This window comes from Protopterus annectens, chromosome 7.part0 (genome assembly GCF_019279795.1).
Source record: "Protopterus annectens isolate FY-2018-M chromosome 7.part0, PAN1.0, whole genome shotgun sequence".
In the NCBI taxonomy this organism is placed as follows: domain Eukaryota; kingdom Metazoa; phylum Chordata; order Ceratodontiformes; family Protopteridae; genus Protopterus; species Protopterus annectens.
In genome coordinates, this window is record NC_056739.1 from 844,589,464 (window position 1) to 844,615,335 (window position 25,872).

Genomic DNA, 25,872 nt, shown 5'->3' on the forward strand with positions numbered 1-25,872 from the left:
TAAACTGTGTGCCAGAGCTATACACAATTCAAAAGTGTGTCCTAACAGCAGGACGTTCTGATAAATATTACTGCTCACTTGAAGGAGTCCAGGTACAGAGCAGATATGCTAATGGCCTGCTGTCTTTAATGATTTAGTCCTGCAGCGTGATATTTACATGGATGCAAGCACAAACTATCTAAGCAGAAAGCTAAATAAACTTGCATGCACTGCAGCTGTTGTACATGGCATAGCATGACTGTGCAATGAAAGCTGATGAAAACCACACAGATGTAAATCAATACACATGGAAAAATATTGAAGCATGTTGTGCAGATGCACAATAGTGCAAGCACAGCCTATGTTTGATGATGCAATGGAGCTCCTCCCAACTGAAGCCATTGCAGGAGAGGCTCACCTTGTTGCCATAGTAGCAGCTCCAAAGAAATGACAAATGAGGTCCACATTTTCATGAATCAAGCACTACCCTGACAGCAGGGCAGGGAAATACCCCAGGGCACTACGCCATTACATTATTATGTGTAGTAAACTAAGTGTGCCCCTTCCTTATATGATGTCATAGGGTGGGGGCAGAGTGTGACAGCTGTCTGTATAGAAGGCTCTGAGGTGTAATAACTTCCATCTGCTAGGCCTGCACTACAGGCAAATGTTTCTTCCTATGGGATTGTTTTTTGTGGCAAGAAGATCAACAACTTTGTTTTCTGAACACAAGACCTTTTATGTAGCCATTCTGTATACAAGGGGTAGCCAAGTAACAACAGCATCAGCCAGGTAACAAAGAGCATCACCTGTTGCCATAGCAAACCCACTTCCTGTACAGAACACTGCGCACAAAATCCCCACCTGTAAAAACAATAGATAAGGGGTGACGATTGGGGAGAGATGGGTGAAGGCTGCCAGCCTAGTCAAATAGAATTTAATATCTAATTCTGGCATTTGTAAATAAATGTAAAATACAGGCATGTTTTCTTGATAATAAATGTAAAATACAGGCTTGTGTTTTTAAATGAACGAAAAACACTGTAAAATGTGAACTTCAAGATTGTTACAACATTGCCCCTTGCCGTAAAGAAAAACTGAGTCAAGCCTTTTAAATTTGTCTTTTGAAATTGAAATTATTTTATGACATTCTTTGATCTTTAAAGTTTGTTCCGGTCATGCTGGCTGAAGACATTCTTCCTGTTGTCTTAACCTAAGGAATAATTGTTAGAGTGTACATGTGGAAGGTGCTTTATTGCTTTGGTTTCTGCTGGAGTGTATATGTGAAATGCCTTCTATTGTATTCTCCTGTACAGGTGTTAGCTTGCTAAATAATGTAAATGGAGTTTCTATTAGTCTGGGAACTCAGAGCAGGTGTCAAGATGATGCAATATGAATACTGGAAAAACCTAATTGTCAAAAATGATGTAATCTGGGGAGGACACAGAGACATGTTTGTTAGTGATGTTTTATAAACTATTTCTCACAAGAGACTGAAAGCATTTTGACTTTGGACATCTAACCCAGCACTGTTTATGCCCTTTATATATGTAAGAAGGATTGTAGCACTGTGTTTTCTCTTAAGATTAGCTAAAGATTAGAAAGTTAGATTATTTTTCTGTGTAATCAGATCTCTCCTACGACATTATTTTAAGTGGTGTAGTAGTTGTCTTGTGTTTTAATTATTTATTATTAAATATTTTTAAAACCTTCTACCTGTGGTTGCTTTGTGTCGGGATAAGCTCTAGAATACATTGCATACTTATAGAGGTTATTGTAATAGGTCACACTAAAGTAAGCCTTGACTGTTAGTCATACTATCATTGGATAATAATATTGTACAGCGATAATTGGACACCCTTTTAAGGACCTTTTAGTAGCTGATATTATTAACAGGGTGGTGGCAGTAATTACTACTGTATAGTCTGGGTAAAAGGGCATAGCTGGAGAATCTGCATCAGCCTTTCCCAGGAGTGTCTGTGAAGTTGTATAAATACTTATCTCAAAGTGTGTATGTGTTGTGTCAGCTACTTGGCAGGGACACGAAGCACTGGTTGGACAGAGAGGGTACTGGAGGTTCTAGCTTGCCCAGTTAGGCTGTGACCTGGACCCTATAGCTGTGCCAGTGGGGAGTTTTATTGGGGACCTGGTGAGCAAGGGAGCAGCCCCAGACTGACTGTGATTTCTGTGTGCACTTAAGGGAAATTGTACTTTACTGTGTGTATTAGTTATCCTTTCCTCTTCTAGGAGACGACCTCCCTGGTATTAGTGGTGAGGATTGAGGCTCCTTGATTGCTGGGCCAGGGCACAGTCATAACAAGTGGTGGCAGTGGTGGGGTCTACTTCACATACTAATTGGCTTGTAGTGGTGTGGGGTAGAGTGAATTCCTGTAGCTTATGTACAGTGATCTCTAAAAGTGTTTTGTACTCTGAAACAGCCACACAGTGTATACTCAGAGTTCAGATCACAACTGTTTTATTTCTTTTGTTAGCTTAGTGTTAGTCAGGGTGAGCAGGCAGCATGTCAGCAGAAGAGTATGGAAAGCTGACAAGGAGCCAGCTGGCGGAGATGTGCCAGGCTAGGGGACTGGTGCATGGAAACCTGACTAAAGCAGACCTGATTGCAGCCTTGGTTACAGCTGCATCAGAAAACAGCAGCCTGGAGGACAATCAGACTGACAGTGGCGATACAATATCCTCGGAGAATGGACAGCTCAACCTTTCTGCAGTTGACTTAAAAATCCAGCTGGAGCTAAAGAGACTTGAGTTGGAGCCAGGCGTATGGAACAAGAAGCAGCCGAGAAAATGAGGAGTCTACAAGCTGAGGAAAATGAATGGCAGAGAAGGCATGAGAGGGAAGTGCTGGCTCTTCACCAGAGTCATGGAGGTAATGGGGAAGGGAGTAACCAGACCCCAGAAGCACAAAAGGTCAGTAAATTTATTTCACAGTTTAAAGAGGGGGATAATTTTGATAGCTTCATTCATATGTTTGAGTGGGTATGTAAACAGTATGAAGTTGACCAAGGGCTCTGGGTATGGTTCCTGACCCCCTTACTCCATGGTAAAGCTGTAACTTCTTTAGCAAAAATGCATGACACTGACTGTTTTGATTATACTGCTGTAAAAAGACATTTGTTAGAATGTTTTAAGCTAACACCTGAAATGTATAGGAAAAAGTTTTGTGAGCATAGATGCAAGGCGGATGAAAATGTATATGAATATGTTGTTGAACTGAGCACTTATTTTCATAGCTGTGTGAGTGGATGTCAGGTCAACACTTTTGAAGGGCTGACAGATCTTTTGGTAAGGGAACAAGCCCTTAGCACTTTGCTTGAGGGCATGAGGATCTGGTTAGTTGATAAACAGTGTGCTACTTCAGAGGAGTTGGAGAAGAAGGGAGACCTATACCTAGCAAGCAGGGCAGCCCTGTACAGGAAAGGGACCCCCAGTACTGTTCATGGGTCTAAAGGAACCCATGGTGGGCAGCACAGACTGCCCCAACAGAATCTGCCAGTAGCAGGGGAAGCCACTAGTCCAAGTACACATCCAGGAGCTAGGGTTAAATGTTTTGAATGCAACCAGTATGGCCATGTGGCATACAGGTGTCCATGGAGGCAAGGTGGGGAACCAAAGCTGAGGGAGCCAGTTAGTGGGAAAGACAAATGCCAATAGTGGGTTGTCTTGAGACAACAGCAGTATGGAACTACCAACCTGCAGATGTCCTGAGAGGGAAGGATTTGGATGAGGCAGTACTATGTACTTATGCAGTTGCATACAGTGAGACTAGGAGACTAGCATGCAAGTCTGGTAGCCTGGGGGAGACCCAGACAGACTACATACTTGCAGTCAGGACTGCTGAGGTGGTTACTTCAGGGAGTGAGCTACGCTGTAGCAGTGAGACTGAATGTGAGCCACAGCTGCTTGTGGGTATTGATGTTCCCTTGGACAGGGTAACTGCAAAGGTAGAGGTGAGTAGTAGTACTCAGGCTGACAGTGAGGCACCACTGTCAGACGATGCCAGACTTCCTGTGGAAGGGGAGCTGGGAAGGGTTACAAGGAGAGAAGTGAGACAGGCTCAGCTCTCAGACCCTACATTGCAAGGCCTGAGGTAGGTAGCTAGGGAGGCACCTGATTCTCAAGGGAAGGGGGAATCTCTATACTGGAACAAAGGGTTACTGTACAGAGAGTGGACCCCTGAGGGAGGGCTAGAAGGTGAGAGAGTACAGCAGTTGGTAGTGCCTAGAGCTTACCATCTGGCACTTCTAGCCATAGCCCATGATATTCCCTTGGCAGGTCATGTGGGCATAAAACACACAAAGAGGAGTATTATCCAAAACTTCTATTGACCTGGGATTTCCAGAGATGTAACAGGGTACTGCAAGACTTGTGAGCAGTGCCAAAAGGTAGGCAAGGCAGGAGACAAGGTGAGAGCTCCTTTGATGCCTTTGCCAGTGATTGAGGAACCATTTCAGAGGGTAGCTATGGATATTGTTGGTCCACTGAGTACCCCAAGTTCCACAGGGAAAAAGTATATCCTAGTGATTGTAGATTATGCTACACGATACCCTGAGGCAGCAGCTTTGTCCTCCATTGAGGCAGAGAAGGTGGTAAATGCTTTGCTAGAGATTTTCAGCAGGGTAGTTTTCCCAAATGAAATACTGTCTGACAGAGGTGCCAATTTTATGTCAGACCTGCTGGCTTGTCTGTGGAAGTTCTGTGGGGTGAAGCACATGAAGACCACCCCCTACTATCCCCAGACTAATGGTCTTGTTGAGAGGTTAAACTCTATAATCAAGTCCATGCTACGGGCATTTGCAGATCAGTTTAAGAGGGAGTGGGACAAATATTTGCCCCATCTGTTGTTTGCTTACAGAGAGGTTCCCCAGGAATCCACAGGTTTTTCACCCTTTGAGTTGCTGTATGGGCATAGGGTGAGGGGACTTGTAGATTTAATTTGAGATGAGTGGGAAGGTGAGTGTGAGTCTCACAAGGAGTATGTTGTGGCATATGTCCTGAACCTCAGGACAAGGCTCAGGGAACTCATGGGCCTGGCCCAGGAGAACCTGGCAGAAGCCCAACAACAGAAAAAGGTGTGGTATGACAGGAATGCTCAAGCTAGAGAGTATGCTGTAGGGCAGCAGGTAATGGTTCTCATTCCTGTCAGACACAGCAAGCTGCAGGCAGCCTGGGAGGGACCCTACAAGGTGGTAAGGAAGGCCAGTGATGTTAACTACATGGTGGAAGTGCTAGGCAGATTTCAGGGACACAAATTGTATCATGTTAACAGGATGAAACCTAACCATGATAGGGAGGCCTTTGTGCTGAGCATTTGCAGTGGATTGCAGGTGGAGTCTGAGGGAGATCTGGGGACTGATCTCCTCAGTGAGGCTCGGGCTGACACCTCAGTGGAAGGGGGAAGCAGTGTCCCAGCAGCTATCTCCTACCCAGGTTTGAGAAATCCGAGCAGTGTTGCATGAGTTTGGGAGCATGTTCACTGGGAAACCAGGGAGCACCCACCTGGTGCAGCACCAAGTGGATACAGGACACCAAAGGCCTATCAGGCAGGCCTCTTATAGGGTGCCTGAGAGAGTCAAACAGACTCTGAGGGAGGAGGAACAGGAGATGTTCGAACTAGGGCCTCACCAGTGGTGTTGGTGCCAAAGAAGGATGGCAGCACCAGGTTCTGTGTGGATTACAGGAAATTAAATAGTCACACAGAGTCAGATGCTTACCCCATGCCTAGGACAGATGAGGCCCCAGAGCAGCTGGGTGGGGCTAAGTATATTACAATCATTGATCTTACCAAGGGTTACTGGCAGGTGCCCTTGACTCCCAGTGCTAGAGAGAAGTCAGCCTTTGTGACTCCTTTTGGCTTGTATGAGTTCACAAATATGCCCTTTGGGATGAAGTATGCCCCAATGACTTTCCAGAGGCTGGTAGATCATATCTTAGCAGGAGCAAGAGGGTTTGCCCTTGCTTACATGGATGATATTGCTATCTACAGCCATTCCTGGCAAGAGCACCTTCAGCATGTCAGGGAGGTGATGGGTAGACTACAGAGGGCAGGGTTGACCATTAAGCCGAGAAAATGTCAAGTGGCTATGGCAGAGTTCTCCTACCTAGGACATAGAGTAGGGAGTGGTAAGATAAGGCCAGAACCTGCCAAAGTGGAAGCTATTCAGGCATGGCCTGCACCTGTTACCAAAAAGCAGGTGAGGGCATTCTTAGGGACAGCAGGGTACTACAGAAAGTTTGTTCCTAATTATAGTACCATAGCTGCTCCCCTCACAGACCTGACAAGGAAGAACAGGCCAGATAAGATTGTGTGGACCACAGCATGTGAGCAGGCATTTCAGAAGCTTAAGGAAGCTTTGGGAGGACCCCCCTGTGTTAGCCAGTCCAGACAACAGCAAATACTTTGTTGTGCAGGTGGATGCTTCAAACTATGGGGTGGGGGCTGTACTTAGCCAGATTTCTTCAGTGGGAGAAGAGTACCCAGTGGTTTATCTCAGTTGTAGGCTCCAATCCAGGGAGGAATGCTATGCAGCGGTAGAAAAGGAATGTCTTGCCATATTGTGGGCACTACAAAAACTTCAGCCTTATCTGTATGGAAGAAAATTCACTGTGATGACAGATCAGAACCCTCTAACATGGTTAAACAGAGCCAGTCAGCAAAATGCCAAGTTGCTAAGATGGAGTCTGGGGTTGCAAGTATATGATATGTCAGTGCAGCACTGCAGTGGGAGTAGCAATGGCAATGCAGATGGGCTCTCAAGACAGGGAATGGGGTGATGTACACCCATATAGACCTGACACTCTCAAGCGATGTTTCTCAAGAGCCACTTGAAAAACTTGCTTGAGTTCCCCGGTGGGGGGAGGTGACGATTGGGGAGAGATGGGTGAAGGCTGCCAGCCTAGTCAAACAGAATTTGATATCTAATTCTGGCATTTGTAAATAAATGTAAAATACAGGCATGTTTTCTTGATAATAAATGTAAAATACAGGCTTGTGTTTTTAAATGAAAGAAAAACACTGTAAAATATGAACTTCAAGATTGTTACAACATTGCCCCCTTGCTGTAAAGAAAAACTAAGTCAAGCCTTTCAAATTTGTCTTTTGAAATTGAAATGATTTTATGACATTCTTTGATCTTTAAAGTTGGTTCCGGTCAGGCTGGCTGAAGACATTCTTCCTATTGTCTTAACTTAAGGAATAATTGTTAGAGTGTACATGTGGAAGGTGCTTTATTGCTTTGGTTTCTGCTAAAATGTATATGTGAAATGCCTTTTATTGTTGTATTCTCCTGTGCAGGTCTTAGCTTGCTAAATAATGTAAATGGAGTTTCTATTAGCCTGGGAACTCAGAGCAGGTGTCAAGATGATGCAATATGAATACTGGGAAAACCTAAGTGTCAAAAATGATGTAATCTGGGGAGGACCCAGAGACATGTTTGTTAGTGATGTTTTATAAACTATTTCTCACAAGAGACTGGAAGCATTTTGACTTTGGACATCTAACCCAACACTGCTTATGCTCTTTATGTATGTTAGTAGGATTGTAGCACTGTGTTTTCTCTTAAGATTAGCTAAAGATTAGAAAGTTAGATTAAGTATGTTTCTGTGTAATCAGATCTCTCCTACAATATTATTTTAAGTTTCTGTGTGATATATGAACTCTTAGGTATCTCTGTGGTGTAGTAGTTTTGTCTTGTGTTTTAATTATTTATTATTAAATATTTTTAAAACCTTCTACCTGTGGCTGCTTTGTGTAGAGATAAGCTCTAGAATACATTGCATATTTATAGAGGTTATTGTAATAGGCCACTCTAAAGTAAACCTTGACTGTTAGTCATACTACCATTGGATAATAATATTGCACAGTAATAACTGAACACCCTTTTAAGGGCCTTTTAGTAGCTGATATTATTAACTGGGTGGTGGCAGTAATTACTACCGTATAGTCTGGGTAAAGGGGCACAGCTGGAGAATCTGTGTCAGCCTTTCCCAGGAGTGTCTGTGATGTTGTATAAATACTTATTTCAAAGTGTGTGTGTTGTGTCAGCTACTTGGCAGGAACACGAAGCACTGGTTGGACAGAGAGGGCACTGGAGGTTCTAGCCTACCCAGTTAAGATGAGACCTGTACCCTATAGCTGCACCACTGGGGAGTCTTACTGGGGACCTGGTGAGCAAGGGAGCAGCCAGCCCCAGACTGACTGTGATCTCTGTGTGCACTTAAGGGAAATTGTGTGTGTATTACTTATCCTTTCCTCTTCTAGGAAATGACCTCCCTGGTGTTAGTAGTGAGGATTGAAGCTCCTTGATTGCTGGGCCAGGGCACCGTCGTCACATAAGGTAATTTACTAGCAGGGGATATAGTGCTATTGTATAGTATCTTAGAAGCATGGGACTGTGGCAAATATAGCAGTGAAGAATTAAAGGGTTAACAGATATGCATTTGCATGCCTAATAACTCTCTAGCTTCACTATTCTCTCTCTCTTTCTGTAGTTGGTTCTCTGGCTTCTAGAACTATAACAAGTTAGGGCTCTTGACATGGCTTGCAGAATTCATGGAAGACATTATGGCTGGGTGCTGTGACTGGTGCTAGAGCTCTAGTGCCTTTCAGAAGTGGTAAGTGGTGGTGCAGAATAAACAGGGAGGCACTGTGTGAACTGCGCACACAGAAGAAGTTTTTCATTTATTACAGAGGTGGTTCCTGTGGGCACAATCTCGCTTCAGTATGTAAGACCAAAAGCATCCTCTGATTTTTGGTAGCCTTTACACCTCATCATAGTCAGAAAAAGATGAGGAAATCTTAAACTGATAAACTAATATCTTGTTGACTTATACACATTGCAAATATATACAAAGTATCTTGTAATGTGGGATGAGGGAACTTCATTAGTCATCATGGAACTTGTTTCTTAAAATTACAATATATTTTACATTTAAGACAGTATGATAATCCAAATATGTATGCACGTGTGTGTGTGTGTGTGTGTGTGTGTGTGTGTGTGTGTGTGTGTGTGTGTGTGTGTGTGTCTATATATATATATATATATATATATATATATATATATATATATATATATATATATATATATATATATAAATATATATATATATATATATGGGTTACCTTCAGTTGATCGACAGCCCATTTGACTGAAACCCATTTGATCGAAATTTCATTTGACTGACAGCTAGTACTTCAGTACACTTTAAGGCAAATAACAGGGATTTGTCCCCTTCCTCAATGTAGTGTGACCCTGGAGTTGGTATATATAGTTGGGGGGGGTGGGGGGTGAAGCCCCCCACCTATTTTGGTTTAAATTCTGTACATTTTGTGTTATTTTCTTCTTTTAAACAACACAACACAACAACACTAGGTGGGGGGGCTTCGCTCCCCAGACCCCTCCCCAACTATATATACCAACTCCAGGGTCGCATTACATTGGGGAAGGGGACAAATCCCTATTATGTGCCTTAAAGTGTACTGAAGTACTAGTTGTCAGTCAAATGAGCTGTTGACCAAATGGGTTTCAGTCAAATGAAATTTCGATCAAATGAAGGTTACCCATATATATATATATATATATATATATATATATATATATATATATATATATATATATATATATATATATATATATATATATATATATATATATATATACATATATACTATCATTTTGTTGGATGGCATTCCGTTGAACTGGGATAGTCGAAAGGCAAGTTTCCCAGTTCACAGAAGGCCGAACTGCAAATGATCGACACCATAACAGTGAATGCTAGTGTGCATTTGCTGTTGTGAGGTTGACTTTCTGTGTTGGGATCGCGGTACAGTGGGGATCGGGAAATGTACCCATTTCCTCACTGTAGTGCGATCTCAGAGTTTGTATATATAATTAGCAGGGAGTGTGGGGGGTGCAGGGGGGCTTGGCCACCTGCAAAATGTTAGTTGGATTTGTCTGGGAGGGAAGGTATGCTGGATAATGTCGACTTTGTCAAATTTGAACGGGTTGACATTAGCGGTTTCGGTCTTATGTTTGTTCTGTGCTGTGATTTTCAATATTTTAGTTCGACATTGTGATCACTCAATGGAAGTGGTTTCATGATTATGATAGTAAACCGTATATATACATATATATATATATATATATATATATATATATATATGTATGTATGTATATATTTATATATATATATATATATATATATATATATATATATATATATATATATATATATATATATGTCCCCTTCAAGATCGAAAATTGCGACATCAAAAACCTCTGATCATCAAGGACCAGAGGATCGAAGTTTTGCAATATCAAACTCTTAAAAAAAAAAAAGTGAAAACTTCTTATTTCACATTTTGCAGGGGGGCAAGCCCCCCCGCACCCCCTGCTACTAAAATATATCAAATCTGAGATTGCACTACAGTGAAGAGAATTTTCAAGGAATGGGAACTTTACTGTTCTCTTCACTGTAGGGCGAAGTCAGAGTTGGTATATTTAAGTAGCAGGGGGTATGGGGGTGCAGGAGGGCTTGCTGCCTTCAAAAACTTAGAAGCAGAGTTTTTATCTTTTTTAATTTAGTCTACTTTCATGTTCGAAGTTGTAGAACATTGATCATCTCACCCTCGATAATGTGTGCTTCGATGTTCTATGTTGTTGTGTCTTTCGGCTTTTCCCGGTTAGGGGTCGCCACAGCGGAACTCCGGTCCGCTAATGATTGGCAGTAGATTTTTACATACTGAGTAGCCGGCTCTGACGCACAACCTTCAACGAAGGCATGCCCCATTCATGCATGTCACCACACAGAAGACGCTCTAGTTGAGAATCGTACAGGACAACGTCTTACTGTGAGGCGACAACGCTACCACAGCACCACCACCGCATGTGCTTCGATGTTCTATAACTTCGAGAATTTGAAGTAGACCTGCCCTCACACTCACACTCACATTATCACATTATCCTGGCATAAATCACATTTGGATATGATCGACCTGTGCAGTGTCAGTCCATGCTTGTTGACATATGCAGATGGCAGACAGCTGTGAGAGACTAACAGTGCCTGGGGTAAGGAAACATGCATTTTCCACAGAGACTGGACAATCTCGGCATTAGTATCTGTATAATTGTCAGGTGGGGTGTGAGGGGTGCAGTCACACACATGGAGATGTAGGGGAGCTTATCCCCCTGCAAAATTACTTTATTTCTGCTTGCATGATCCAAGGATTAGCCTCAAAGTATGCTCTGAAGCATGCAGATGTGTGTCGACATAAAGTGTCATGGAGCAACTATCAGTAATATATATATATATATATATATATATATATATATATATATATATATATATATATATATATATATATAGGTTTACTTTTAAAATGTCGGCGCAGCATTGTATGCATATGAATTATTTGAACTACAGATGTTCGAATAGTTCATATGTGTGCAAGCTACATAATCGAACATTATATTTGAGAATGTACTGCGCGTTCACAAATATGAACGTTTCATTATGTACATCCCTTTCCTCACTGTAGTACGATCTCAGAGTTGGAATATTTAGCTAGGAGGGGTGTGGAGGGTGCAGGGGTCTTTGCCCCCTGCATAAATGGGATGTTAGGTGTACTAGTTAGGGAGTCATGGCAAGGGTTGAATTGCTGTTAAGTGCCGTAAAATGTCATGTTCGACATTTTTGGCATTAACAGCTGATTTTCGACATTAGGGCCATTCGGTAATCTGTACTTTCGGCAAATTAATTTGCTGTTAAGTATCGTTTTTATTGTTAGTTTCGATATTTTAATAGTAAACCATATATATATATATATATATATATATATATATATATATATATATATATATATATATCTATATGCACACATACACATGGCTGCCATCTGTGAGAGTGAATGCTCTTGCAAATTGCACATTCAGCCTATCAGCTGCCATGCATGTGAGACTGCAGTATAGCAGCATTTGGGAATTTGCCCCTGCACTGCTGCTGTGTGATCTTGGAGTTGGCATATATAATTAGCGGGGGATGTGGGGGTGTATGGGGACTTGCCACTTGCAAAACATTTTTTTTTTAGTTTTCTTTTTAAATCTTTTTAGATTGAATGTAAAAGCATTGCTCTTTTTGTATGTGCTCTTTTGAGTGTTTGCTCAATGATGAGATAATCATATACGCATACAGATATAAATACACACACACTTGTGTATATTCTAATATATATATATATATATATATATATATATATATATATATATATATATATATACATACAGAGAGAAACACACACACACACACACACTTGTGTATATTGGAAGATATATATATATATACACATACAGAGAGAAACACACACACACACTTGTGTATATTGGAAGATATATATATATATATATATATATATATATATATATATATATATATATATACATACAGAGAGAAACACACACACACCCTTGTGTATATTGTAATATATATACATACAGAGAGAAACACACACACACACACACACACACACACACACAACACACACACACACAGACAAATATATCTGCATCCTTTAGAAGATATACACTTGCTTGAATTAAATATTAATTCTGTTTGCTTTCTGAATTTTTAGAGTACTCATACAGTAATTCCACCCCCAGGTAATTCTATAACTTGTGCACTATCCAGCAAGTCATCTTAGCTATCTAAATTTAGTAATGAAATATGCCTCTGGCAAAAAAATGAAAAAAAAATACAATACTGTATTGTGAATGAGGAGATAAAATGCTCAGAAAATTGTGATCACAAAAGATATGATAACTGCATGCTTTTTCATGCATTTTAAATTACTGCAAGCTGATTTGAGAAATACATTTTCTTATGAGCATATTATAAAATGTGCAGGTTTCTTACCATAGCAAATCCCACATCGGCTTTCTTTAGAGCTGGTCCATCATTGGTCCCATCACCTGTCACTGCCACAACCTGTCTTTGGTCTAACTGTGTGCTGTCAATAATTCCTACAAAATATGAACATTGGGGAGATTTCAGACAAATCATTTCAACTTTGCATAATACACATTTATATTTTATTATTTGATGTGTTTATTAAGAATGTCCTACTGGGATAATATCCCATTTTCAGAGGAAGCTTGGGGAGAAAAAGCTCCACACTGACATGGTATGGTTACAGATAAACAATGTTATTTTTAAAACCTAATACAGAAGAATAACTTCATTCATACAGTGTGAACCTATACATACATAGTAAAAATATTTTGACAGGTATAACAAGTTGAAAAAGAACATGGTCAACAGGTAATGCATTCACAAGTTGAAGTTCATAGAGATGACATTAAACACACTGAGTGCACTCTCTGAAACAGATACCACTAGGTAATATAGCCTAGGCAAAATAATATTTGTCCTTTATTTAAGAAATAGATTTTAGTAATTCTCTCCGAATGTAGTTGAATTATGCTGTGGGTGGAAGAAGGGAGGGAAGGTTTCAGCCTGAGCTTGTGCAGGAGCAGAGCCAAGTCTTATTTAGGCAGTCTTTTAGTAGCTGTTTGAACCTGGAGACATTAGCAGTAGATCTAATTTTCAGAGGGATAAATTCCATGTCTTAACAACAGAATGTGAGTAGGCACTTTGGCCAGATGATTAGTGGGATCTATACACTGACATGTTGTTCATTAGACTGTAGCAGTCTATTAGGGTGTTAGGCATAGCCATGAGGAACATAACTAAAAGCAGGCCAGTCATTAGTTTTGTGAATAATGTTATGTGCAGAGATAAACTGTATGTAATCTAAGCGGTGAGGCAGTCTGAACCAATTCAAAGCCTTAAGGGCAATATAGTGGCAGCTGCGGTATTGTTTGTTGGTGGCAAATTTTTCAACCTCATTATAACATGCTTCCGTCTTATCTTCACTGTAGTCTGAAGGTTGGTTAGGATGGGTGCACCGTATAAGAGAGATGGGTGAATGTGGGTAGTGCCAAGAGTGGTTTGGGTGGTGTTGCTAAGGAAGTTTATATACCTGTACATTGTTCCTAATTTTAGTGAGTCTTTTTTATGTTATATTTGTGTTTTGAAATGTGTATCCATATTTATATTTATTTAACTCTACTTTCTGCAAATGACTGTACAAATTGCTATCAGCTCTATACTGCATGTCTGTATCAACTAGTAAGATGGATAATGCCACAATATAAAGTAGCTTTACAGCAAGTATACTGATACATATTTCAAAACACAGTATTGGTATTGGTTAGAGCAATTCTGGAAACACCAGTTATTATTTTCGACTACCATTTAATAAATGATTTAATGTAACCAAATAAAGATACATAAAATATGCATATAAGGGATAAAATGTCTAAATGTGATTCTTCTCTTTCCAAAATGCCAGCCACTTGTACCACTAATTTATTAGGTGTAAGATAATGTTTACTAATTTAATCCGCAACTTACTTCAAAGTTTCTAGCTTTCCTCGCACATGTCGACATTGCAGTGTGATAAAATCACTACTATATGAATTATGCTTAACATAGAACTATTACAAATTTGAGATTGGACTTGGAGAAACTGGGAATCACTATATGGGAAAGACACAAAATCGTGTAAATGAATATTTTAATAACTCTTACTTTCTGTGCTGCAGAAGATAAAATAATGTGGAAAAATATCATTTTCTAGAAAGGCCTCATTTAATGTATTTATCCTTTTATATTTTGCAATGACAAAATAGAGTGCAAGGGCATGGTCCTTTTAAGGGACACTTGCAATATGAAGCTAAGATACAATATGCCACTGAGCCCAAAGGAAAAAAAATGGAGAGCAAGTGGATACACTGGTTAAATCAGATTATTACATTAACCCAAGCTTATTCTAACAGGTATTACCTGAATCAGTATGCGTTGTGGGAAACCTACAGCAATAAGCAACCCATAAACACTAAGGCAAGTATGAAGATGACCTTAGTTGATGCATACTGTAATATATGACCTGGGATTGTGTATTTAAGGCATGAATATTTAGTTATATAACAGCATGCATGGATTCATGAACACCACTATAAAATAATGGCTTGATTATGTTGTAGCCACCCAAAACACATGTTTAAAGCTAACATTGTACCACTCATGGATGTTTCTAAAGTACACATCACACAAGAAGGCAGTGCCACATAATGTCCAGATAGGATCTAGATCAAGCAGTGCAGCCTCCAATGTGCAGTATATGCCACATCTCCATGAAAGGTCGAGATCAAACAGTGCTGCCTACAATGTACAGTATAAGCCACAGCTCCATTGAGGATCTAGATCAAGCAGTACAGCCTGCAATGCACATTATACGCCACAGCTCCATGGAGGATCTAAATCAAGAAGTGCTGCCTACAATGTACAGTATAAGCCACAGCTCCATGAAAAATCTGGATCAAGAAGTGCTGCCTACAATGTACAGTATAAGCCACAGCTCCATGGAGGATCTAGATCAAGCAGTGATGCCTACAATGTACAGTATAAGCCACAGCTCCATGGAGGATCTAGAGCAAGCAGTGCAGCCTGCAATGCTCAGCATAAGCCACAATATATGCTTCAAAGACAATGCATAGCAAACAGTGCAGAACACAATACTCAGTATAAGTCACAGGATGAGCTCCATGGTTGATATAGTTCAAGCAGTGCTATCTGCAGCGAACAGTATAAGCTACATGATGTGGTCCATGGAGGATCTAGATAATGCAGTGCAGTCAGCAATGCACAGTACAAGCCAAGTGATGAGTTCTGCGTAGAAGATAGATTAAGTGGTGCAACTACAATGCACATTATAAACCATAGCTCCATGGAGGGTCTAGGTCAAGCAGTGCAGCCTACAATGTACAGTATAATTCACAGCTCCATGGAGGATCTAGATCAAGCAGTGCAGCCTGCAATGCACATTATAAGCCAGAGCTCCATTGAGGATCTAGATCAAGAAGTACAGCCTGCAATGCACATTATAAGCCACAGCTCCATGGAGGATCTAAATCAAGAAGTGCTGCCTACAATGTACAGTATAAGCCACAGCTCCATTGATGATCTAGATCAAGCAGTACAGCCTGTAATGCACATTATAAGCCACAGCTCCATGGAGGATCTAGATCAAGCAGTGATGTCTACAATGTACAGTATACGCTACAGCTCCGTGGAGGATCTAGAGCAAGCAGTGCAGCCTGCAATGCTCAGCATAAGCCACAATATATAATTCATAGACAATGTATATCAAACAGTGCAGAATGCAATACTCAGTATAAGTCACATGAGTCTCCATGGAGGGTCTAGATCAAGCAGTGCAGCCTGCAATGCACAGTATAATTCCCAGCTCCATGGAGGATCTAGATCAAGTTGTGCTGCTTACAATGTACAGTATAAGCCACAGCTCCATTGAGAATCTAGATCAAGCAGTGCACCCTAAAATGCACATTATAAAATGTAGCTTCACAGAGCATCTAAATCAAGCAGTACAACTTCCTAGTTAGTTTTTTGATGAAAATCTTTAATTTCCAGAATCTGTACATGATTAAAACATCCAGACATTTGTAGACCTCCAGACTCTCTGTAAGTGGTTTGGGTCTGACTATTCTAGTGAGGCTATATGTCTTCAGCTTTCTTTTAAATTTTGTAAAAATAACTGACTACTTTTTTCTTTCTTTTTTATGTTTTTTTCTACAGCAAACACATGCATTGTCATCATTATACATTTGTCAAGGAACATTTGACTGCAGTTCTTTGTTTCATTGTGTTTTATACAGCTACATTTGAAGTATATCAGAAACAAAGCAACTGATCCATTTCAGTGTCCTGAACATCTGTACTATAAGGGAATGAACAAGAAAGCTTTCCTTCATGACAACAAAAAGAAGGATATTTCCTAATTTCATAAAACTATTGTGATGCTTTCAGATGTAGAAAGACATAAAAGAGAAGGAAGAAAGAAAGAAAGAAAGAAAGAAAGAAAGAAAGAAAGAAAGAAAGAAAGAAAGAAAGAAAGTGTTTTACTCAAAATAAATTACTACAATAGTATGGGGCAATATTGTTTTACAGAATGGGATGCTCCTGAGAAATTTAGTAGCCCAGTGACCAGAAGGGTGGCCATAGGGAGGTGAAATGGGCATTTTTTTTCTGTCTCAGTGTTCTTGTACTGCTCATGAAGGTGTTCAAATGCCTACAGTAACAGTGTCCCCTGAAGAGGTCAGAGGAACTGTAGCAAGAAGCTGTATTGTTGGGACTGCAGACAGGCACAACATTAGTGAAAAGTGAAGATACAAAGACATATACAGACTTGCATTTGTTGCCTGGCAGCTTGTAGATGTAAAACATGAATAATATGTTACTGGCATAGTGCCTTGTGCTCCTTTGCAATCTCTCAGTAACAGTGCAGCCTACATATTTCATTGAAGCTTTATAGTATCAGTGTGAAAGCATAGCTAATTTTATCATGGTCAGTTCATGAGCTATAAGGTTCTCATTTATTGTTGTTATTTGCTGGGGTTTATGTTGTGGTCACTTTACCTTGGGGAGTCCAGCATCTATATAACAGGAGTAGTTCCAGTAGCACTCTTATTTGGCAGCAATTTACTGATTTTGTTATTTAAGACTCAGTTTCTTCAAGAAATACTGTAAAACTGGACTCACTTAATATTCTAAAATACACAATACAGCTGGACAATATCAGTTGATATACCCAGTTTAAAGTCAGCATTACCCGTGGAAAGATGATCAGTCACCACAATGAAATGTATATCCAAGTAGCTAAAAAAAAACAAAACTAATGGTCACAATTTATTTTGCCCCCACTAACCACTGAGAGCAAACAAACATCAATTTACTGACAAAAGACACAAGAATGACTTCAGTTTCTCCAATAAAAATACTGTGTCTACCAAAACAGAAAAGTGGTAGGCTGCTACTTTCTTCTTTGTTGCCAACAGGATAAAGGTGGTGTTAATATTAAATTCTTGTGTCACAGTATAAAGCTTAGTATGTTCACAAGCAATTAACTTTAGGCATTCTTCTAAAATGCACCTTCTAGGTCATACCATTCCATATGACTGCTGCACTGAAAAGTTGTCACAAAGTTCGAAAATGAGTGGTAAAACAGATTAGGTTCCCCCAAATAACAAAATTAAGAGTAAGAGCAGCACCTCTCACAGTGCTGGTACCACAGGAAAGACAGTGGTCATGAGAGCTTACAGACCAACATGAAGCATGAGTGTATTTCCCAAACCTTGACAAAAGCAGTATTCCTTCCATCAGTTCAACATGCCAGTATAAAGAATCAGAGCATGCTTCTTTTGACTGAAAAATACACATCACATAATTAACAAACTAATGTCTTAGGCATAGCAGAATAGCTGAGAGAGTAGCATAGCCGGCCTCAGCACTGTCCCTGTCACTGACATTGTAACCATGGCAAGAAGTGTAGGCATTGTTAGAGTGACCCACAGAAACACCACCATCTCATTGGCTTAACCTTTCACACTCACACCAATTCATTGGTCAATCTGCAGTGGAGAAAAGTGAAAAATATATTGGAGTGCCCTGTCAGCTCACACAATACAACAGGATGTTGTTTTGACAAAGAGCAATAAAACAAAAACTGCAAAAAAGCCGCTTACATGCACAGTAAAGTGTAGGTTATCATTCTGAAGACCTCACCTTTAAAAAGACATAGGCAGGATAGAGGCATCTCAGAGGACGGTATCCAAATGATGCACTATCTTCACTTGAAGCAAAATAATGAGTGTGTTATGATGTAACCATGTCAACATTTTAAGGGATACAACACGGTCAATGTGGGTACCACCTATCAACAAAGTGATGGATGGAAACAGGAGACTGTAGCCTGAATATACAAGGTGGACTTCTCAGGCAGAAGATAAGGAAGCATACTGCTATTGAAGGGGGTGGTCAACAGTTGGAAGAGCTTTCATAAAGACCCTGTGGGATCAAGAATGTGACAGATTCATGGGGTATGTGGATCAGCCATTAGGCGATTTGTATAAGAGGTAAGAATAAACCAAGCTGTTATTTAAGTTGTATCTGCAACTTGTCCAGTAAGCAGGGGCATACACAGTGGTTCTTATCTGTTCTCAGAATTGTTGTTCCTTTGCGATTCTGCTTTTGTACCCAAAAACTTGCATCTGAGATACTCTTTATTTAGTTTATCAAATGGCACACTAGTCTTCTCTTAGTGTTAATCTCTATAACATGTTGGGACATGCTTGGCATTGGACTGAGATATATGAGGAAACTTATTTCTAGGTATGACTAACCAGTAAACCAAAATTCCAAATGAAATTTTAAACAGTTCAGTTTACAGTCATGACAAGATGATGTTAAACAGATGTATACATTTCCTATAAATATGTTACAACTCATTGATCATACTTAAACATAATCCCTACCTGCATTCTCTGTTGAAGCAGCGATTATGCTTTGTTCCACCCTGCAGCCCATTGCATATCTTCATCCTTCCTACTCTGAGACCTCACTAATTTCAGAGGCAACTGTTACTTGAGCAATATTTTCAGATCTGATGCTCTTTTATTAGTACTACCACTTTTCAGGGCCTGTAAATATTGCCATTTTAATGTTTCTAAATGGATTAAATGCAGACCAGTCACTTTTCCAGATGTACTGATCACCGGTTTCCATCATTTGAGGCATTCCATTAGCAAGTGAGGACATCAGCCACTGACGTTCATTAATTTTCTCTTTTTCTCAACCAGTCACAGTTTCATGTAATAACATCTGGTGAAATGTCACTTTACATTTAATATTTTTTATGTTAACATTACAGACAAAAGGTATACATGCTTAGTGTTATGTGTGTTTGCAACTGGAAACTATTGTATAACATTATTATACAAACTGGTGTTAGGGTGTATAACATGCTTTTGTATTTGTTTATAGATATACATAAATATATATGCAACAGGACCTGTAATACGTACCTTTTACCAATGTGTGTTTATCAGTAGGAGATGAACGTGCAAGTACCCGCAGTTTTGGCCAGATTTTGTCAATTCGTTCTTGTTCAATCTGTGAAGAAATAATTATAAAACAATGAGATTCTCTTTCTAAACAGCATTCAACTAATACCTCAAAGTACAACTTCAAAACAAGATAAAGACTCACAAATAGTAAACACTCTGCATTCCCCTCACAGTCCAAATAGTAAAACAGCAAAAATCAGGTATCAGAGAGAAACACAGCTGGTAAGTTTTAAAACACATCCAAAGGCAGCAATTCCATCCAGTGCAAGTCTTTTATTGAAACAAACAGATAAATCCGGTAAGCGTTTTCACCCAACAGGGCTTCATCAGACCATAATGCATCACTGATAACAACTTATATAGTAAAAAAGGTGCCAAAAACCTGAATTCAATCATTTTCTTAAAGTGACAAGATCATAGTCTTATCAAACATCTTATTCTAAAAACATTAATTATAAAAAGTGTAAAAAAAATATAAAAATATATATATAAAGAAATACGTATAAGAAAATGCATACAAATATATAAAAAATATACTTATTTTAATATATACATAAATACTAATAAGAATATATGCTCAGACTAATAAATACTCTCATTTCATAAGGACACAAATATCATGTGCCTATTATACACAATACATAATTGTCCTCACCAGCTGGTGAACAATTGGTTCTATCTAAGCCTTCTAGACTTCAAAAACTGTTTCAGGGGTACCTTATCATTAAGACCTGGATGAAAGTCTGCCCTGAACTGAATTATCCATTTAGCCTCCTGTGTTTCAATGTGGTTCCTAGTGTCACCACCTCTAGGACTAGTGAATAACATCTCAATGACTCTGAAGGTAAACATATGTGTGGTGTAGCTATTGGCACAAGAAGTACCTAGGAAGGAGAATGTTTTTGATACCTTTGGTACAGTTCCTTGCACTAGTTGTAATTTTTGCCACTTTATAAATTCCAGTGGTAATTTTGTGCACCCCTCAAATGGCATGAGTTATGAGTTCCATGTCTCTGCAACTTGCCAGTCTGAGGATGTGGTTTACCTTGCTACTTGTGTAGCATGTGATGGATTCTATGTGAGCAAGACAGATAGAAAACTCAGAGACAGGATACGTGAACACGTTTATCAAATTAAAATTAAGTCCACAGTCAATGCACTATCTAAACATGTATTGGAGAGAGGCGACACACATATATTCACCTTCAGAGTCATTGAGATGTTATTCACAGGTCCTAGAGGTGGTGACACTAGGAATCGCACTGAAACAAAGGAGGCTAAATAGATAAAATTCAGTTTAGGTCAGACTTTCATCCAGGTCTTAATGATAAGGTACCCCTGAAACCATTTTTGAAGTCTAGAAGGCTTAAATCGAACCAATTGTTCAGCAGTTCGTGAGGACTATTATGTATTGTGTATAATAGGCACATTATATGTGTGTCCTTATGAAATGAGAGTATTTATTAGTTTGAGCATATATTCTTATTAGTATTTATGTATTTATATACTAAAATATGTATATATTTATATATATTTTATATATATATATTTATGCATTTCTTATATGTATTTCTTTATATATATTTTTATATATGTATATATATATATATATATATATATATATATATATATTTTTTTTTTACACTTTTCATAATTGTTTTTAGAATAAGATGTTTGATAAGACTATGATCTTGTCACTTTAAGAAAATGTTTGAATTCGGGTTTTTGGCATCTTTTTTATTATATAAGGAGTTGTTATCAGTGATGCATTATGGTCTGATGAAGCCCTGTTGTGTCAAAGTGCTTACCGGATTCATCTGTTTGTTTCAATAAAAGACTTGCACTGGATGGAATTGCTGCCTTTGGATGTGTTTTAAAACTTACCAGCTGTGTTTTGCTCTGATACCTGATTTTTGCCGTTTTAATACCTCAAAGTACTTTTCTTGTTAGAAATGTTCACTTGTTTTAACAAACATGTCTGCTTTTACAATCTATACAAACTGTACTTAAAGAATATATTGATAGTGTTTGGAACAAGGCAAAAGGTTAACTTGTAAGGCCTGCATCTCTTAAAGACTGTTAAGGAAAATAAGACAATTTCTTAACACTTGTTGAAGTTTGCATTATTTGGGTGGGGGTTTAGAGTTATATTACTTTGTTTATTGTGCCTTCAGAAAATATCATACACATCCAACTTTCAAGAAAAACCTTTAGATAATGCTGTCTGAATGTTCATTGTTATGAGAGTGGAATTTCCTAGTGGCAAAAAAAGGTCCATACAATTGCATAATAGTGAACTAAGTTTAGATGTTATAGATCTGACTGTGGGGAAACACTGACAAAACAAAAATGAGGCAAATTGTTTTATACCCAACATCTGGGAGGGGGGTTGGTTCAGTGCCCCTGTTATTAAGCTATAGAAAATGATTATTTTCATACGCTAACATCTGAGCACTGTGTTATTTTGAAATTCATTTGACCGGTAGGCATTATGTATCTTTTGTTTTCATATTAATTTTTATTGCCTAATTCATAATTGATAGATTAAATCTCTGTTTCTTGTATAATGCACAGTCAGTCCTTTACACTTTTTTGTTCTGTTTTTAGTCCTTTTCATTTTTTCATCTCCAAGCATATCTCTGTTGTGACGCCATAGAAAAATCTCCCAAACTAAAATATATATTTCTTTTGTCCTTATTACCAAATGTAATTGAAGAAGCTCTTTTTAAAAGCTAGTTTTCTTATCAGTATATGATGAGTTACTGACATCTTTCTGAGGTAGTTTACCTCATTCATCTAGGCATACACTCAGTTTGGTCTGTGAAAGCCTATTGTTAAATGAAAGGCCATTTTAGACCAGTCCTGCAGAAATCACTACACAAATACTAAGAAAATTTCTTCACTTAAAAGTTAAAAAGGGTTATATTTTGGAAGCTTTTGCAAATTAGAGGTTTTGGTATATTTAATATTACTTAGTATTTGCACTGCTGATTTGACATAATACACATGCTCAAACTATAAATAATTTCACTTATCTGCAAAAGTAATGTACAAAATGAAGCAGTTAATCATAAATAAGTAGGGTGGTACATCTTATCAGCATTTAGAAATGGCTATTTCCATGTGTCAGCAGCAAGATGGAATATTTTACCCAGAATGCACTGGTGTTAACCCATCCAGTGTAATTATTTTAAGCTGCATCATTGTTGAAAAGGATTCACAAATAGCTCATCACATACCTAGTTAACAAACAAATATATCAATAAATGACCCGGTTTGTGAAACTTTGCTATGGACAACACTTACAGTTTACCTTACTTCTGGCATGTCGATATGTTTGTTTCAAGTATGCCCCTTAATTTATGGCTGACACAGTGTGTTCTCCTAATTTCCTAACTGCTGTCATAATATCCGGCTTATCCCTAGACAATATCCAGTACTAAGAAACACTATGACATAGCCTATTCACAGAATGGCTGTGCTGACGTTGCAGATGTACTTATCATACTGATTTTAATGCCAGTGAGAATTTATATATCATGCATATTTTATATGTGTGTGCATATATATATATATATATATATATATATATATATATATATATATATATATATACTTTTAAACATAATAATTTCACTACTAATTTCAATTATCATTTTGATTGTAATTCTATTTTTGTTGTATATACTGTGTTTTGTACCACATGTTTCTCATTTTATATAGGCAAAACTATACGTAAGCTATCCACTAGAATTAAGGAGCATCTTGCTGCCATAAGAAATAGGGATCTGAGTAATGCATTAGCTAAACATAGCAGTTCATGCCCTACTTTCACAGATTTTAAGTTTTTTGTGTTAGATTATGTTCCTTTATTTTTTGGGGATAAAAATACATGATTAGAAGTTAAAGAATTATGCTGGCAACTCTTGTTGAATGCAGAGGCTCCTCCAGGCTTGAATGAAAGCGTAAACATTAGATGTGCCTTGAAATGGCGTCTATAATTATTGCCTAGTAATGTTTGCTTCTTTGTACAGTAGGATTTACTGTATATATATTTTTTATATATTCATGATATAGTACTTACATATTCATGACTTATTGTAAGCTTATACAGCTCTTGTTTCTGTAAACATTATGTATAATTGGACACTATATTCTGATGTCACTAACTCATTATGTTTATCCTTATATACTGACATTTTGAAAGCATTCTCTTATGTTTCTGATGAAGTCCAGCACAAATAAACTGGATGAAAGCTCTAAATATTGGCTCTCGGATTTTATTTTCCTGCAGTTTAAGTACTTTTATTAGTTTGTTTGGCAAAGTTTTTTGAGCACATACTTTTATATTGATTAATATAACTTCTCTCAGTTATGGCGAATGAATCTTGTAGAGAGCTTGGCTGTAGTAGCCACTCCAGCATTGATTTCTCTCAGCTAGTGATCCCGCCTCATTTTTTTTGCATCCATGTATTCGGATGCACAGGAAGATCTGTTTAATGAAGTAACTACTACCAATACTACAACTTCGACATCACAGAATCCTACAGATGTCAACACTTCTACCGTGGCTAGTACAACCTTCAATAACAGTGTCCCAGCGATGTTAAACCTTTCTAGCATGGAGGTACAGCTTCGATATTTATTAAATGGCAGTATTTCTAATAATATGCCTATTGATAATAGTACTGTTAATAAAGGTGTTTTAGGATTGACAGCATGTGGCAGCTTAATCCTCACTAACGGCTCTGTGTCTTCAGCATTACTTGACACTCGGAATAATATTACAGTTCTTCCTACTACTAGTAATGCTTCAACAGTCTCTACTACCCACATTACTTCAACAACTACTAAGACTGTTTCAGCAGTATCAGTTACAACACCACATACTAAGACTGTTTCGGCAACATCTTCTAACACGAGTGTTTCAGCAGCTCCATCTATTACAACGGTCCCTGCTACACTAATAACGTATACCAGCTCTACAGTCTCTAATAAAAATGGAGTGACTCCTTACAACAGGGACAATGCAGAAGTAATTCTGCCTCGGATCGGTGGTTCTGACACACCGGGAGGTCTTGTTGGTGGATCCGCTGTTTCAGGCGGCAAAGGGAGGTTGCTTTGTATTCCACAGCTGAGACCGCCCTCCCAACTGTTGCATCAGGCACAAGCACAACTGTTGCATCAGTCACAGGCACAAACTCTGATCACAGAACAGGTGCACCCTATTAACCATATGGCTTATACAACTCAACAGCAGGCTTCTGCTTATGCTACTGAAGACCTGTGTTCTTTTATTCACATGGACATTGCAAATAAACAATTCTCAGATATTACTGATACTACTAATTCCACGGATTCCTATCCTAACAGGCAATTTACTCCTACCTCTATTACTACCTTAAAATGGAACATCTTCAGACTAGAAAGACTCTTCATTACATTTAAAAACCTACAGTATGACAATCTCTATTTGACTTGTTGTGTTAACAAGGAAATAGTCCCATTAGGGCTTCGTATAACTAAGTTCCCCAACAATCTATCTAGGGACTCTCTGCTGTACCAAGAATTGGTGGCCATCTACAACACTACAGGGTTGATTTTCCTGCGATCGTTGATCGAACACAACAAGTTAAAGCTTGCTGATATCAGCGCTGAGATCAGGGCTCTGCATGCAGAGATTGCAAAGCACCCAGAGTTGCATGTACTGTTACATATCTTCAATGGAATACATCCAAGGGTCACAAGGCACGTTGCTACCATAATACACAGGAAAAAATACAAACTACACAGAGATTTACTACAGTACGGACAAAATAAAGCATACCCATTAAGGTCA

At 38.7% G+C, this 25,872-nt stretch overlaps 1 protein-coding gene across 13 annotated transcripts in view; it reads right to left on the reverse strand.

Moving 5' to 3' along the window:
* The window catches only part of LOC122806731 (plasma membrane calcium-transporting ATPase 2), a 2,851,771-nt gene that overhangs the window by 221,134 nt on the left and 2,604,765 nt on the right, over positions 1-25,872 (reverse strand). For all 13 annotated transcript variants that reach the window (XM_044077397.1, XM_044077394.1, XM_044077391.1 and 10 more), the window contains 2 exons: positions 19,992-20,079; positions 12,904-13,010 (listed from right to left, as the gene is read on the reverse strand). In XM_044077397.1, the coding sequence (XP_043933332.1) occupies positions 12,904-13,010; positions 19,992-20,079 (195 nt within the window). The remainder of the gene's footprint in view (positions 1-12,903; positions 13,011-19,991; positions 20,080-25,872) is intronic.